The sequence below is a fragment of the Pararge aegeria genome, chromosome 19 (assembly GCF_905163445.1).
Source record: "Pararge aegeria chromosome 19, ilParAegt1.1, whole genome shotgun sequence".
Classification (NCBI taxonomy): Eukaryota; Metazoa; Arthropoda; class Insecta; order Lepidoptera; family Nymphalidae; genus Pararge; species Pararge aegeria.
The window spans coordinates 7,945,809-7,964,031 of NC_053198.1; the positions used below are offsets into that span (position 1 = coordinate 7,945,809).

Sequence of the window (18,223 nt, forward strand, 5' to 3'; positions counted from 1 at the left end):
CAGCTAAGTATATTTTATGAGTTAAAAAGTAATAGTCGACCAACTTATAAATATACTTTAGAAGTTATTTCTTTATATTATCTGCACTAATATTATCTTAATATATAAAAAAAACTTCCTGCCCTAGCGGGCAATTACGGAACCCTAGATTGCAAGTGGCCCGACACGTGCTTGATTGGATTTAAACATTGAAATTAATAGATAATAAATACACGATTTTAAAACTAGCATTGAAACAGATCTATGAACATGAAACATTCAATTACGTATGCCTTTTAATCAATGCATTATCCTAAACACTAAAATCTTCGATTTGTCATATACGGCTTTCTTATAGAATAGTTTTTTAGTATATAATATCTATTATTTTAAATGTTTCAGGTAGGTATCTTATTATTAACACACATAAAGAATAAGAAGTGAAACAAGATTGTACTATATTATAATAATATATTTTTTAAATTACAAACATGGGTATAAACATTTACCAAAAATAACTGTATTTACTATACCTACTTATTTCTTAAATTTATATTTTGTATATAAAATTACTCAATACGGGACGGATAATATTTTTAGTATAAAATATTTGCTAAAATTTAAACGCATCAAACCTTTAATCGTTTTCTTGGCATTTTAACTATACAGTTTACATAATATAGTCGCCAATCGTCAATCTTGAAATTTGAAGTACTTATGCTCATAATAATTAGGCCTCCTTTCCACTAAAGCTGATTGGGACAGAGAGATTCGTCTCCCAGTAATCTCCACTCAATTTTTTTTTAGTAACCGGGCATTTACGGCTTCGTATTTCCAAGTTTGACAAAGATAGCTTATACTCGAAAATGGAATAGGGCAGGTCATGTTTCAAGGGCTGGAAATGACAAATGTATCATTGGCAATCCATTAGCGGCCTACTATAGGGCACTCTAGCTTAAGTACAAGATTTGCTCGTTCGCAATCGAGGATTCGTTATCGAATATTTAACGCTTTAATGCCAAAGTAAAATGAACCTAATAACACTCGTTATATACTCGCAAATTCTGTATTTCTGATTTTTGTTCTGTTAAAAGCCCGAGAAAGAGAAAGAAAAGAATTGTACAAAAATTTCAGCTTTAACACAAAGCGAATAAGATACATTTTACTCCGTTGTTTAAGTTTTTCCATACTCTAAAACGATTCCTCGAATTCAAGCGAGCTAGTCTTGTACTAGGGCTACAGGTCTTCTCTAATTATGGGAAGGGCTCAGGCTGTATTCCCAAATAATACTTGGCTTAAATAAATAAAATTCAAATTAATATCAAAATTCCCACGTGTCCAGCCATTTTAAGCCCGTGACAGTGGAGTTAGGTTCGTTAGACATGGGTCCGCTCATTCCGTACGCGAGTGGCGAAAAGAGATAGAAACTGTACACTGTGGTCGTTATCACGAGACCTATCGCGCTTTGATACACTGTCCGTCCTAATTCCGGGCTCAGAAAGCTCTTGATGCTCTGCAGTAGGTAAACTGTGATGATACCTGATGGAAAATATTTAATTTTATAAAAAAAATTTAAAACTCATATTATTAAGTTATTTATCAATTCTTATCCCGTTAGGGATATTAAATTTTTTTTAAATAATAATTTGGTAAATATTATGTAATATTTTTGTAGCTCATTTTACAAACTGTATCTCTTTTAAAATTTGACTGACTGAGTTGAAACAACTTGGCCGTTTGAGTCGAATTTGAACTTAGAGATTATAACATAGTTGTCAGTTGTTGTCTGCTAAGAAAGTTTTTTGAAAATTCATCTTCTACATTGCCAAGGTATCAGAGCATTAGAGAAAAGAGAAATGATTATCCGCTGCGACAAAAACAAATATCAAACATCTACCTAGGTTTAGTATAAAAAATACTTAATTTTATAAAGATATTACTCATACTGTTACTATATTACTGATTACTTCGGTTATATTTAGGTCATTTTAAAATTTAATAAGTCTAAATGTAATATTGTACGTAGCGGCAACTTGAGACGTTAAGGTCGCGTTTTAGTTTGCAACGTTCCGAATTCGAGTGCGGCGTGACGCTCTTAAACGAACCGTCGCCCCATGTCGGTTGCTTACCTATTTCGTTGTGTACATTTTTGGCTCGGTAGAGTATTTACTCATGTGGTGCACGTTTTCATGTAAACAAATATGTCGTGCAAGACGTCTCGTAGGCAACACTTCTTTCAGCATCAAGTAAAAAGATATAAAATAATATTGGTTCCTTCATACATATTTTGGGGATAAATTATTAAAAACCGTTTCTTAGCGGACGCTTACGTTATAATAGCTACCTGTGCGTTCATAGATAGATAGATCGATCGATCAGACAGTCGGTCGGTTGGTCGGTCGTTCGATCGGTCAGTCAGTGGCCCATCTGATGGTACAACCATGTCCTGTAAACCGGGCATGTGAGAAACACGTCCTACAAAGTGCCGTTCGGTGCCTGCAATTTCACCTGCTACCAGTACAGCTGTGGGTACTACTTCCCCTGACTAGCTCGGCAAGATAAAGCTCTAATACTTCTAGAATTTTGTTCCAATAAGTCTACATATGAGAATGTAAAAATACCTGTAAGCATAGAGCTAAAGACGAGCGCTGGGAAGTAGTGATGGAAGTAGAGCACACGGCCCATCGCCCAGAACGGTACGTAGTGGAGTGCCCACCCCACAAAATTCCACCCAGCTGCGTTCAGTAGAGTTGCATTTTCACCCCCTGAATTAAAAAGATAAAAAATCCCCGACTTTATATAAAGTGTACACTTTATATAGTAATAGTTATTATTTTACTAGTCAAGCGCTTTCATTTCGTACGCATATTGAGGGAGTTTTTAATTAAATTAAATGTAATAACTTTAAATGTGTAATTCTCCATTTTGAGGAGGCGGCCATTTTGGACCGATGTTCATCAAACTAATATTTGATAACCTTTAAAACAAAAAAGAAATCAAATCACGAACACACACACACACTCACAGACCCACAGCAGACCGACACACGCACACACACACACGCACAGAGACACACTCGCAGACAGGAAGACACACAAAGAATCATCAACAGACACACATAGACGCGCGCACACAGATTAAAGCAATATTATTTATCAATAATATCAGACAAATTTATTGACTTACCTTCCACAGTTTTTCCGAAAGCTTGCGCGCGCTTTTCCCTTATACAGTTAACGAGGAAGAGCAGGAAGAAAACTGCGAGGAATGCCAGATTTCCCCACCATACTACCGGATTACCCAATAAATAGATTCTGTGAGAATTTGCTGAGAAAAATTGTCCCTGAAAAAAATTATTAAAATTATCTGATCAACCAATCAACAAAAGCGGAATTAATGCTAAAGTATTTTAAACTTTGACCTTGATTTTATCTCGATACGAGTTTCAAGGTTAATAATATGTAAGAAAATAAGCGTGTTACCCTGTAATTGATGGGCCATTGCCAGGGTTGCGAAGTCACCTCTCCCTCTTTCGGTTTCAGACCAGCGTTTCCATGCAGCATCACCGCGTGGGACTCTATGAACCGCTCTAGAAAGCTTGATGCGTACACCTCGAAACTCATCTTTGGCACTAAAAAGAATAATGCTATCTATTTAAATTCTTAATATGAAATCACGTAGGAACCTGCATCTGACAATGATGATATACAGAATACTGCATGGTAAGTGTCCACCGTACCTGTACGAGAAACTGCACTGGCAAAGAGATAATGATACAAGGCGGGTTATTAATAAATGGAAACTAGCCACCCCTAAACATAAAAAGGCAGGGTTCAGGGGCTGCTTTCGATTCGCTGCGGCCAAGATCTGGAATGATCTTCCTCCTCCGTTCCGTACATGTGATAATATTCTTGGCGAAATAGTATTTAAACACAAGCTAAAAAATTTATACCTTAGCTTACAAATTGAAGCAGCGAGATTTGTCTATGCATAATGAGTACTGTTTGGAATAATTATGTATTATATTTTTTGTTTTTTCTACAATTTTATTTTATTTTCTTTAATTACTTTTATTTACCTACTTGTTTAATTTAAGTTTGTGTTAGTTTTAGATTTATTGGCTCTCTTTTACAGTTTATTTGGATTTTTTAATTTTTTTTTTATTTAAACTTCTTTCTTAAATTTACTCGGGCGTCGCGGTTGTTTGCTCAGTCTGATACTGGTGCAGACTGAAAATCAGCGCTGTATCTATATTTCGAAATAAATAAACTACGAACTCACAGACATCAGATGGTGACATCTAGCCTCAAAGAAAGCTTAGTTTTGCGTAATGGATACTAAGATAGCTGATGAATATCTTTATGAATATAATATAAATAAATATGTACTTATAATATACAGATAAACACCAAAAATCCAGATCCTCAAAAACATTCATGTTCGTCACACAAACATTTTCCAGTTTTGGAAATCGGGCCCACGGCCTTGGACTCGACTCAGAAAGCAGGGTCGCTGCCCACTGCGCCAATCGGCTGTCCAAATCTAAGGTCACCGAGAAAATTGTTTTTTTTAAATCATCTACTGGTGAGAAGTCATATCCACGCCTACAACTGCATGGAACTCGATTAGTTATAGTTGCGGGAACTTTTGATTTTACACTAATACAAAATAGCCACGTTATTGACAGATATAAGCAACTTGCGTTCCAAATGTGAACCAGGTTCAGTCAATGTGGCGTGAAGTGACAATTTACAAACATAAAAACTTTCATATACTTATTTTCATCATTATTATCAGGGTCATTGACGACCCAATGTATAAAAATGTTTCATGTAGTACAGACAGTATTAGTAGAGCTTTAAGTGACGGAGCTCGTTCAGGCAAATATTACCACTATGCTTATTTCTGCCTCTAAGAAGCATTGTTGAAATACGATTTTTCAGTCTGAATTGTGGGTTGCCAGTGTAATTAAAGGCACATGAGGCGTAACACCTACGTTACAGGTTAATGGACACAAGGTGGCATGTCACAGGACGTGTTACTTGCATGTCCAGAAAAGTATTGCTCTGTTTATAAATGATGGTCCAATAACATCAGGCTATAATAAAAGAAGGTGAGAAGTTAAGTAGCATCGCGGAATACAGCTAGTATGGCTTATGTATGGAACCTGCTTCTATCCAATATCATCATCCACGATATTGGATAGAAGCAGGCGTTACTTTCCGGAATTTCATGATATATTATTAGCTTAATTTGCTATACTCCGCTAAAAGCAGGAGAATCTGTTTCTTGTAATCTCTTTGTTGTAATTTATAATTTGTTAAACTAATTAACAGCTATTGTAAAGTCAACATCTCCTGAGGATTCTCCGGTTTAGGAGCGAAACGTGCGTAGAGGATACATTGCCGAAGATCTGTTTGGTTGCGGAGTATAAAGATTGAAGTAATCATAATTTCGAAAATACAGATTCTCCTGCTCTTCGCGGAGTATAGCAAAATTAAGCTTAATTTTCATAAGGATGATGATGATGATGAAAACTTACGCTGATCGAAAATATTGTCCTCGACGTTCCAAAGCGCATTGTTGTCCCGCAGATTCGGATTGCACGCGACCTCTTGCTGTTCGAAGCCCCACTTGGGCAGCTGCTTACCCGTCGTCGTTAATGCACACGCCTGTACGTTTTTTAATTTTTTTATTCCACTACAAGTTAGCCCTTGACTGCAATCTCACCTATCACTCTTAAGATGGTAGCGGGCTAATCTGTTAGGGAGTATGGTAGTCAAAGCCCTAATTGCTTTCTATGCTAAGTTTAATGTGTATATGTTTTAATAAGGAAAGCCTACTATTGTGTTAAAGACTATTTAAATGATAAAGAAGTTTGGACATAGGTTATTGATGGTGGAGTAAATGCATAATATTAATAAATTCACCCAAACATTAATTTATAACAGATTGCTATATTGGTGATATATCAATTATAAGACAACAAATAATTAATTAATGCTTTAGAACAAAATTTTATTAAACATCTCTTATTGAATAAAGATTTGAATGATTGATTGATATGCGACATCGCAGCGGAACAATAAATTGCTTAGCGGCACATCTTTATCGGTAGGGTGGTAACTAGCCACAGCCAAAGCCTCCCCAGACAAAAACATAAAGAGCACCTATTGCCCGTTTTCACTAACGACGAACAAGGCAATGCCTAAATAAGTAACGCCTAATCTAAGGAAATTCCTAGACATACATCAACCGTTCACCAATAGTTATCACCTAAGGTTCGGTGAAACGTTTTTTCCCGTAGACATCGACTAAATCATTAGGGTTTAATTCCATTAAGGCGTTGCGTAAGTTTCGTGAAAACGGGCATAAGTGATTAAATAAAGAAAGCGACGGTATTCTATGCTTTTTAGCTTCCAGTACCCAAAGGTGAAGAGGAGACCTTATTACTAAAACTCCGCTGACCATCCGACTTTCCGCCGGCAATCCAATGGCAACTTTGGGAAATAATAACTCTGACGTTACTGGGTTCTCAACTGAGGCTGAACGAAAAATTTTTGGTGACATAAAAAATATCATCAAGCCACAAGCAGATTGTGGGAGTTGGGACAGGCCTTTAGTCCACCGCTGAACTAAAGGTCTCTCCCAAAGCTCTTAATCACCACGCTGGAAGGACGGGTCGGTGATCGCAATCGATGGTAGTAGTAGAACAGTGAACGCTGCTGTCCATACTCCTTTATATAGCCTACTATCTGGTGTCCGCGTTTATAACAGTTTTTTGCAAATCCGTGGGAATCGTATTTTTTCCTATTCAATTGGGATAAAAAGTACCCTGCGTTGCTCTCCGTACTTTCAATTAACTCTATGCCAAAAATAAGTTGACCCGTTAGTCCGTGAACGAAGGAAAAACAAACAAACACACTTTCGCATTAACAATATTAAGTAAGAATGAAGCGGTGATAGCCCTGTGCGTGGGAGCTCGACTCCACGTTCGGGGGGCCGAGTTCGAATCCCAGCACGCACCTCTAGCCTTTTCTGAGTTGTGTGCGTTTTAAGAAATCAAAATATCACTTGCTTCAACGGTGAAGGAAAACATCGTTATGAAACCTGCACATCTGAGTGTTCTCCATATTCTCGAAGGTGTGTGTCGTCCACCATTCTGAACTAGGCGATTGTAGTAGATTACGGCCTTAACCCCATCTCATTGTGGGAAGAGACCCGTGCGCTGTATTGGGCCGGTAAAGGGTTAATATGATAAAGGATATAAGAATAAAACATACCTGCAAATAATGTATAAATACAAGTTTGCTCCGCACAGTTTGTATCTCATCGCCATCTTTGCCGCCCGACACTATTATCTTCCAAACATCGTTAGCATCTCCAACACCATCCTAGAATATAATTAAGGATAAAATTATAATTATTGTATTTTTATTTAATTAGAAAATTAGTGTATACTAATTTACTATTTTCAAACTATCATAACAATTTTTGAATAGTAAAATGCGCTAAATCAGAGACTTGAAAAGATAGGAAAACAGCTGTCAGGACATAAGTTTTCCACGCGGCATTTTTTTTCTATATTAACTGTCTTATGCCGTTTTAGCAGACGCTCTTGAGTTTTTCGCGGAGTGACGACATCGACAAAGGAGCTTGCGCCCAGTTAACACATACGGCATAAAAGCCATAAACAAGAATTGGATTGTTTAAGTTTTTATTAATACTACCAAACGTTTTGTTGATCGTTTTATTTTATATTGTAATAATTGAGGGACAAAGCAGGTATACACAAAGTAACACTTCACAGGGCATGTGAGGGTCACATCCAGCGACATGCCGCTCTGTGTTCACCAACTTTAGGCGTAGGTGTTAATCCTCATGTCTCTGTTATTATACCGGCAAGCACGACCTTCAGATCACAGCATTGCTTAGTCACATCTATGTCACAAAACACTATTATGTAAGGACTTTTCGGTTTATAATTAACTGTATGTATAATCTCTACGTGATGGTTATCAAACTATATCTTAAAACTGAAGGTAGTCAGATAATTATAAATATAATCACCTACTCTGAAAGTCTCGTCTTAAATATTAATTGGTGTGTACTTAATAAAGCATAACCCAAATCATCTTAATATCGTTTAATTTAACTAAACCAAATGTTACTCGAGCATTTAAAATGCAAACTAATAATTTAATCATTGGCTGGTTGCTGAGTCTCGTAGAAAGAGACTGAAGTTTGTATCGAATCGCTCCGATATCTATACTAAAACTAGCTGTCCCGGCGAATGTCGTACCGCGGATCATTTTTTTTCATGAATGTTATATTTTAATACCTATTCCGGTCTAAGAGGAATCCAAAAAATCAAATATCATAAATATTGGCCTAGCCGTTCTTTAGTTATAAATGGTGTAACTAATACAACTTTCTTTTATATATATAGATACCCACCGACATCAGGTTACATAAACACTCGCGGTAAGTCAAATTTTATTATGATTATTTCTTTAAACTATTCAATAACCGCCGAAAATAGGCAGCCGACTGGCGCAGTGGGCAGCGACCCTGCTTTCTGAGTCCATGGCCGTGGGTTCGATTCCCACAACTGAAACATGTTTGTGTGATAAACATGAATGTTCTGGGTTGTTCAGTTGGGTTTTTCAGTGTCTGGGTGTTTATATGTATATTATAAGTATTTGAAAGAAAGAAAACTTTATTTGTATATACACCCACTAGAATTAAAATACTACTTAATAGTCTACACAACAATTATAGGAACGGTGTGATCCCAAAATGGTCTTCACTCAGAATTTTTGCAGTGCCTGTTAAATACTCAGCGCTGATCTTCCGTGAAGCCAGACGCAGTTTATGTATATTATTCATAAAAATATTTATCAGTCATCTTAGTACCCATAATACAAGCTACGCTTACTTTGGGGCTAGATGGTCATGTGTGTATTGTCGTAGTATATTTTTTTTATTTATTGATATTAAAAAAATAACTACGAATTATTATCGAATTCAAATGAATTTTACAAAGAAGCTAACAAAAATCTAAATCTATCTTTTGGTAACACGACCCTTACCTCGCCGTATCCAGTGACCTGCATGAACTTGCTGGTCATGGGAGCCCTTTCGCGGTGCGAGTGCAGGTTTCGCCCTGTCGCAGCATGCGTCAAACGCACCAAGTCCCCGCTCCGTACCAGCACAACACCGTCTACTTGCTCACGGTCGTAAGGCTTGACGATCCATTTATTGTTCTCGTCTTTGTGCGTGTATGTCGTTATCTGCAATAGTTAAGTTTAAGCTTACTTTGATTAACTTAAGTACTTAACCATTATTCATTGTATAGTGTTACTTTGACGAATTTTGACCCTGCATTCTGAGTTCAAGCCCAAAATTTTTGTGTGAATGTTTTTCAGTGTCTGGCTGTTTATATGTATGTTATAAGTATTTATGTGTATTATTCATTAAAATATTTACCAGTCATCTTCTTAGAAGCCATAACACACGCTACATTTACATTGACGCTAGACCATAGATGGCGATGTGTGTATTGTCGTGCTATATTTATTATTACTATTATTAACATGTCGTTAACAATAAATCATTGTAAAATCAACATATCCTGAGAATGCACCGGTGTCGGGCCGAAACGTGTGTAGAGAGTACATTGCCGAACACCTGTTTGTTGCGGGTTATAAAGATTGAAGAAATTTTAAATAACACTATAGCAAACTAAGCTTAACATTCATTGTATATCATGGAATTCCGCATAGTAACGCCTGTTCTATCGAAGTAGTTTCTAAAGATTTGAAGCTAAGATTTTCGTGGTTAATCAAACCTCAACCGTGAGGACGGTTTTAAATTAGCAAGTGTGTGGAATCCAGTGGTAGAATTATGCAAACAGGGAAAGCATCTAAAGCTTCTCAATTTAAAAGTGTCGTTGTCAGTGTAGTGTGTCGAACAGTTCGTAAAATACCAACAAAAATAACACTAAAGGTAGTCAGATTCTGCCCGTGTCATCCAACTTGACATCTCGTACCTCCGCAGTCCTGTGGTGACCACGATCTATGCAACTGGGTCGAAATATCGACAAATCCCAAAATATTATCGTGGTACCCTTTGAACTATATCGAAGTAGTTTGTCACTCACCTGTTGCTGTTTCGCCCCGGCCCCAGCAGGGTAGAGATGGTGGTGCGAATGCAGATAGCCACCCCCTGTGCGGTGGTTCTTAAGTGTGACAGCCGCTTCAAATGCCAACACCCGCGGCGCGCTGGCATTGTTCAAACTGTTGCCCTCCAGGCGCGCTTGGAAACCCGACGAGTAGAACCCATCGCCATTACCGCTTCACCATGCAAAATTATACGAGATCCAATGTTTCAGCCATTGGCGCTATATGGTATACTAGCTGTTGCCCACGACTTCATCCGCGTTTGTTTTTGTTTTAAAATCAGGTTTTAAAGTATTATATTCTTGTAAAAAAAAAATCGGGTGTAGTTTTTAAATAGAACCTTCCCAATTAAGTTTTGTTTAAGTGTCCTTAATTTTTTTTAATCTCACAGTGATATAAAGTATTTTTTCTTAAATAAACGTAGCCTAAGTTACTCCTTATTACATCAACTACCTGCCTATAAAAGTCCCGCCAAAATTGGTCCAGCCATTTCAGAGATTAGCAGGAACAAATAGACAGACAGCCAAAAAAGTAAAAATAAAAAAAATTTGATGTATGTGCCATATTTATAAACGTATATACACAAAAATAGTATCATCTACACTTAGTAAAAAACGGTTATTTCAATATTACAAACAGACACTCCAATTTTATTATATGTATAGATTAGCTGTTCTTTTTTCGCGTTTATTACGGTTTTTAACAAATCCCGTGAGAACCGTTTATTTCTTGGGCCTATGTTATTCTCAGAACTGTCATCTAACTCTATGCCAAAAATCAAGTTGATTGGTGTCAGAGTTATAGCGTAAAGGGCTTACAAACACACTTTCACGTTTATAATATTAGTAAGGATGCCATTTCTTGTCGGCTAGGTTGTCAACTGACATTTCCTATCGGCTGTTGACAACATTTCCTATCGGCTGTTGACAACATTTCCTATTGGCTGTTCACAACATTTCCTATCGGCTGTTGACAACATTTCCTATCGGCTGTTGACAACGTCTCCTATCGGCTGTTGACAACGTTTCCTATCGGCTGTTGACAACATTTCCTATCGGCTGTTGACAACATTTCCTATCGGCTGTTGACAACGTCTCCTATCGGCTGTTGACAACGTTTCCTATCGGCTATTGACAACATTTCCTATAGGCTGTTGATAACATTAGAGCATTTTTAATATTGCCGCTGTGATTACAGGCACATGAGACTTAACAACTACGCCTCATCAACTACGTTAATGGACACAGAGCGGCTGTCCAGCACATGTTCCTTGCATACCCTGCGAACTGTTGCTCTGTTTATAGTCGATGGATCCTGTTACGATTAGATGGGCCATAGCTTGGTCCGTCAATTGCACTGACATGTGAAAAGTGCTGTCAGTGCATGTGTGACCAGTGGCGTGCATAGAGGGTATGCACAGGGTATGCAGATGGTATAATATGAAGAAAACCACCAGTACGAGTTATAAATACTTAAGGGTAGGCTTTTATAACTCTCACAGTGGTCTCGCCTATGCTTAAGTTTTATTATAACTCTTACTGAAGATTTTTTTCATTTTATATCATCTGCATACCCTGTGCATACCCTCTATGCACGCCACTGAGTGTGACTAAACATAATTTCGACGTTATGACACGTTTATTACACCAAGTTTATCGCGGAAAAATGTATGGATCCCATTGGTTAAATATTTGTTTTTTTATTACAGATTTAAGAGTCAATTCTATTTTGAGCGTTCTTAATTTATTTAAGTTAACTGCGACTTTTATTTGTTCTTACCTTTTGCTAAGTACAGTGAGATGAATCCAGAAGAAAAACACGTAGAGCAGTATCGGCCAAAGGATCAATGTTATGGTCCTACCAATCAAGTGTTTTACAGTTAAGCTCTGCAAGGAATAAAGAAAGTTGGTTAACATTTGAAACTGATTTAACATATATTTATGTAACAGTTAAAAGTCGGAAATGAAATAAATCTTCTATTAAAAACTAAGATTCTACAGATCATAGATAAATTATATCCTATTAATCCTACTTATATTAAAGATGTAAAAGTTGCATTAAAATCTGTTGCGTAGTTTAAAAGAACTAAGCGTACAAACAGGGGTATCGACCTTGTTTTTAACTAAGTAAAGATAAAGAAGAGTAAAGTTTTAAAATAGATCTTACGACAGGCTTCGTCAAGTCACCGAGCACGTTCCACAAATCGGCGATAGTTCGCAGACCAGCAAACAATACTACGAATAAGCCGACGAACTTCACTGATATGGTACAAGCGAGCGACGCGCCCAGATAAAGCTGCCACGCTAACATTCGGGACGAGAAAGGCGGCAGGCCTTCGTCGGTTAGAGACCGGACCTGTTGAACGTTAGTTTTTCTCCTTATTAAAGCTGAAGTGCCTCATCAGCCTCGGTTCAGTACGTTCGAGACAAATCAAGCGGTCCTCGGTATTACCGGGCTGATTCAAAAATTGTAAGGTCTATTGATTATACAGGATGGCTCCAAATTCAAAGTATAACCAATACATATTTAAAAATTTAATTGATTTACATAAAAATATAACAAAATTTAAAAAGTGGACTGTAATAATATTAATATAATATTAATATTAATATATGTAAAATTAAACTTGTAGTGCAGTTTACCAGGCTGCATAAAATTAGTAATTCATTTAAGGATAATTGTATATCATTTTATAACAAATTATCAGATCCTTGAGATGTCTCTCAATAAGTTCAAAGTTTTTATAAAACGTAAGCTTATAGAAAAATCCTATTATAATATTAAGGATTGTATGGTAAAAAAGCACCCAAGCTTTTTTTGAATTGCTCTAACTTCATATCTCAACATTAACTAGACTGTGGTGATAACAAGAAGAAAACCTGGCTAAGTTGTGGGATCTTCTTAGACCAGGGCGCGTTTGGAACCCTCCTAGCTTTAGTTTTAAGTTAACGAATGCAGTTCTCACCATCACTAACATTAGTGTAACGTGTTAAATGTATGAACGCATCACAGGCACTTATGCCTGTGATGAGGTCTACATGAATAAAACATTTTTGAATTTGAATTTGAAGTCAATCTTATTATCGGATCGATGTTTGTTTACGTGGACCAAAAAATGATCTTAAAATAGAACTGTTTTTTAAAGTCTACATGACGGCAGATCAGAATAAACAGTAAAAATCCCTCCTCTTCTTTGAAGTGTCGTATGAGTCTACTAACGGAATAAAACGGAGACTACCATACTGCGATGGTACTACCATCTACTGCGACCACCAACCCGTCTGCCAAGCGTGGAGATTATAGGCAACTGGACGCTTATAGGACTGAACGCTTTTCCCAACGGGAGGGTCCCGTTGGGAGAAGCGTTCAGTCCAGCGGTGGAATTTTATTAATATTAAAGCATTTCTTTGAAATTAAACTGAAACTAAAAATTTACCGCACAATGGTGCCAATAACTCTGTTGGGCATCAACATCTGAACTATATTGACAAGTCTACATACAGTGCTTTCCTTTATCAATGGAAGAATTGTGAAAGGCAGAGAAAATGTCAACAGCAATTTCAGATCTGTCAATTTAGTTTAGAGATTTGTATTCAACAGAATTGACACCAATGCTCCTTTGTAAAATAACAACAATAGATATAAGACATACGTTGACAGATTTAGAACTACATTATAATATATATATTTATTAAGAAATACATACCTTAAACACTCCATATATAGTACAGCTCATGAAGAACAACAGTATTGGATCCAATAAAATGTATCTATTAAGTGTTAAGAAGCCTATATCTGAAAAAAAAGGTAGATGTTTATTACTTAGGTATTCCACTAGACCGAATATAAAAATATAATGTTATGTATAACAAAGAAAAAGTTATAAACTCATAGTACATACCACATAGTAAAAGTAAGGTACCAATTACAGTTGAGTCCAGATTCTTAGTCATTTCCCATATTGTCAGGAATGTTAGAGGTATTATCAAGGCTCCCAAGGTTGTGCAAAACTGCAAATAAGGTTTAGTCTTTAAGACTGGAATTTTACAGGGTATGCAGAACAAGTCCCAGTGCCTCTGGGCTCATTTCAGATCTGTTGTGAACAGGGTATAGCACAAACGATACTTGTTTGATCATGATTATTATCAACCCCTTACTTCTGGCACTCGTCTCCTGTCAGAATAAGTAGGGGTTAGGCCTCGGTCCAGCGTGCTGGCAAAGTGCAGATAGGTAGACTTCACTTGCTTAAGAATGATAAGGAGCAGCAGGTTTCCTCACAAATTCCTTAATTTAAAAACGCACAACTCCGAAAAGTTTGAGGTACGTGCCGGGGATTGAACTCAGTCACCCCAAAAGAGCATTGCGGGTTGAATTAATATGAAAGTTTAAAATTAATGTTAATGCTGTGCTGTGGGGATTTGGCAAAGTACCTTAGCTGCTCCTTATTCTAAAGCAGACAGAATGCTATTAGAATTTAAGTTAAGATAAGTAATTACTGTTATTAGTTTTTATGTAGAGAACGACGCGAATTAAAAAAAATATATATATGTTATTTTTTTAAACTATATGTACATGTGGTAACATTAAACTTACAATTCGCATCCCTTCATATCTAGCACCATCGAACTTACTACCTGGTTTTTCGAAATGAAATGTACCGTCATAGCCTGTCAATTTACCAGACAAAGCTATGAGCATCTGAAATTTAAAAAAATAATTTTTTACAAGGCAATTGATTTTTCAACACAACATGAATTATTGTAAAAGAGAATGAATACCTTTCCGAGGGGTGGATGAACATCAAAAAAGAAGGTTCTGTTAATGTAACTGCTTGCCATTTTACCAAAATGTGTTTCATCCCAACTGAAAATATTATATAATTTGAAATTTTTTTGACAACAGATGGCCCACCAATGGTTAGTGGAAAACCATCGATAATAAACAGAGCAACACTTCACAGGGCAAGAGCATGTCCTACAACACTGTGTCCATCAATTTAGTCCATCAGTTTAGCCTCATGTTCCTGTAATTACACTGGAAACCAGGCCCTTCAGAAACACAGCATTGCAAAAATGCCTTAGCGGCAGAAATAAGCATGGCGATAGTCCTTCGCCAGACAAGCTCTACAACTACTACTATTTAGTTATTCAATGAGTTGCAAAGCCAAAGTAGTGAGACACTTAAATAATGTGGAAACTGTATAGTTACTTCCTCGGCTAGCATGGGCAGGAGACGATTATCTCCCCAGGGAAAGGATAAAAAATTACCTTCTCCCACAGCCAGTGGCGTGCACTGGGTTTCTTACCAGGATATGCATACAGCAGGAAAATGGCAAAAAACGGCAAAAATCCTACTCCTATACGAGCTATATTTAAATTTTAGGGTAAGCAGTGCTTTTGTGCATGTATGAAGTGCACGCCACTGCCCACAGCTTTATAAACTCTCTGAGCATTGGCACACAGGTGGAAATAATATCCAAATAATATATGTGTATTAATAAACGGGGGTAATCTTCTTCTCACATGTTCCAATGATTTAGAAGATGGATGGGATATAATCGGGGGATATAATTTTTATCTCCAGCCCGTGCTAGCCCTGCTGTGTTCATTAATAAAAGATAATATACTGGGAATGATTAAAATTTTAAAACACAAACGTATAAAAACACTTACCATACATGATCTGGCTCTAACACTTTATAAAATCGCGTCAGAAAAGTAGCTCCACAAATTAATCCAAAAGTAATCAACCATCTGTAATAAATAGATTTGCATTAACTGATTAATTAAAAATTTGCTACCGTATTTATTGTGCAGTAGTAAACTTTTATCAGGTAAAATTGTAATCAGGCCACCAAATGAAATTGTTTCCGATGTTTGGCAGTTAACATAACATTGTAGTAAATAGTGCAGCATGAATGGAATGAGCTTATTTATTTGGCATTATAACAAAAAAACTTGTAGAAATTATTTAAAAAAATTATATATTTGTGTACAGTATTCTTAATATCTTGTTATTGGCTAAGCTTGCATGAATTAAAGTCAGAGATTGCCAGAGTAGGTTCAACCCCATTCAGGGCTCTTGGGGTGATGAGAATTAGTATGTTACACATGGCATATCATTTAAAATATATGGAAAACAATGATTGATATTTAAAAATGCAATAAAAGAAGCTGAACAAAAGTATAAAATATAAGTAAAATACTTGTTTGAGTAAGATTTTACATAATGTATAGAAAATCCAATATATATTTTTAAACACAGCAGACTGAAGTCTTTTGGTATGAATAAAAAGGGGCACTTTTACACTTGATCTTGTAAGGACTGCAAAATTAAAGTGTGTAGGTATTAAACAAAAAAATGGATTTAGCAAATGACCATACACTTCAGGATAAGATTAGGGTCTAAGGCCATTCCTAAGCTACTTTAAAAACCAATATAATGTAGCTTATATGTATATAGTGCGAGTGCGAGCAAGGGTCACCTAGTGTTAAGTGATCACTACTGGCATGGACATCTGCAGCACCAGACAAGCAGTGGTGTGCATAGAGGGTATGCACAGGGTATGCAGATGATATATGATAAAGAAAATCTCCAGTACAAGTTATAAAAAACTAAATGATAGGCACTGTAAGAGTTATAAAAAGCCTATCCTGAAGTTTTTATAATTGGTACTGGAGATTTTCTTCATTTTGTATCAACTGCATACCCTATGCATGTCACTGCAGACAAGCCATTTGTACTCGCTTTTATGAAATTTGTTTACCTTCCCCTTAAATAAACCCAAACCGTAGTTTTGAGGGATCATCAGATAGGAAATTGTTCAACAATTTGCAATTATGCAGTAGAAACTATCTAGCATCTAGATGGTCAGGATAGAATGTTTCTAAAGCGTGAGGTGTTTGACTATTGAATAAAATTAAAATTTAATATGATTTAATCTAGGATGTTTGAATAAAAAGCTATCACAGCTCTTTATGAAGAAAACCCTAGACAAAATCTTAAATGAAATGATTAAAAATTATCAAACACCACCAGCATAATTTATATTAGTAGTGTGATTTATATTATGTTAGCCATCCTATAAACATAAAATACTTTATGATAAAATTAAATGTTATACATTTTGGATGATGAAGAGCATTTTTCACGGGTCTGGGCCATTTCTTTGTAAGATTTACAAGGCACAAAAATTTTTAAACCCGACTACGGTTTTTTTTAATATATTAAAAAACATACGTCATTCGTTTGGTTACCCGCAAATAAATGGAAAAATAACGGTATAAAATTAACGGTAGGTAACAAAATGATAAATAGTAAACACATAACAATCACTGTCAGGTTGTCACTGACAACCCACAGACTCTAACCTTATAAACCACTGACCACTAAATCACTAACTAAATAACATAAAAAATACATTTTAGACACTGTTCGTAACATATTAATGTGTTTCTTTTTTAATTATCTTATTTTTAATTCTTTTAATAATAAATGCTTTTACAAATATATTTTTAAAGTGTTTTTAGGTTTAATATTAAATGTTCAAAAAAAATAAAAGTATTTTTTATAGTTATATTTAAGCTCTATTAAAACACATACTGTAAAGTTAATGTAAAGTAGTGCAATTCACTATCGTACGGGCGGATAGATGTATGTATGTTAATTAAATGGTTGATTGTATGATAGCAAGGGCTTTTAGAGCTTTGAATGTTTTGAAATTATTAGCTAAAACCTACTGGGGAGCTGATCCAAAAATATTATTTTTACTCTTTAAGTCATTAATCAGAAGTAGTTTTGAATATTTATCTTTATGTTACGCTTTATATAAAGCCTTGTTATAAAACATGAAATTATAAAAAATGCTAGTTTACGCCTTACAAAAACTCCAGTTAATATAACCCAAATTGAATGCGATATTCCTCCTGTTTGAAATAAATTATATTCAACTAAAACTAATACCTATGTTATTAAGTAACCTTTTAACCTCACAATCAATCTCATGAAACATAAATTCCTTATACTTGATTCATTAGTAACTCTGAGTATTAGTCTTTTTTCAA

General features: G+C 35.9%; 1 protein-coding gene across 2 annotated transcripts; it reads right to left on the reverse strand.

Moving 5' to 3' along the window:
• Nucleotides 1-443: 443 nt before the first annotated feature.
• On the reverse strand, nt 444-17,485 carry LOC120631959 (protein O-mannosyl-transferase 2). Of its 2 annotated transcripts, XM_039901672.1 has the most exons (16): nt 17,284-17,485; nt 15,833-15,913; nt 14,939-15,023; nt 14,754-14,858; nt 14,062-14,170; nt 13,867-13,955; nt 12,327-12,515; nt 11,940-12,046; nt 10,142-10,334; nt 9,072-9,272; nt 7,263-7,373; nt 5,522-5,651; nt 3,462-3,610; nt 3,166-3,322; nt 2,601-2,744; nt 448-1,518 (listed from the first exon to the last, which is right to left on the reverse strand). In XM_039901672.1, the coding sequence occupies exons 1-16, from the start codon at nt 17,322-17,324 to the stop codon at nt 1,301-1,303; spliced, it is 2,109 nt and encodes a 702-aa protein (XP_039757606.1). In that variant the 5' UTR covers nt 17,325-17,485; the 3' UTR covers nt 448-1,300. The 2 variants fall into 2 exon arrangements, with proteins under 2 accessions (XP_039757607.1, XP_039757606.1); XM_039901673.1 differs by lacking the exon at nt 2,601-2,744 and having other exon boundaries at nt 444-1,518.
• Between the last annotated feature and the right edge of the window lie 738 nt (nt 17,486-18,223).

Excerpts from the sequence above, each read along its gene's own strand:
- LOC120631959 (XM_039901672.1), bottom strand. The coding sequence starts at position 17,324 with ATGGCCCAGACCCGTGAAAAATGCTCTTCATCATCCAAAAT. Across the intron at positions 13,956-14,061 it reads TACCTTACTTTTACTATGTG|ATATAGGCTTCTTAACACTT; the intron begins GTATGTACTATG and ends CTTTTTTTTCAG. Across the intron at positions 5,652-7,262 it reads TATTTATACATTATTTGCAG|GCGTGTGCATTAACGACGAC; the intron begins GTATGTTTTATT and ends AAAAACGTACAG.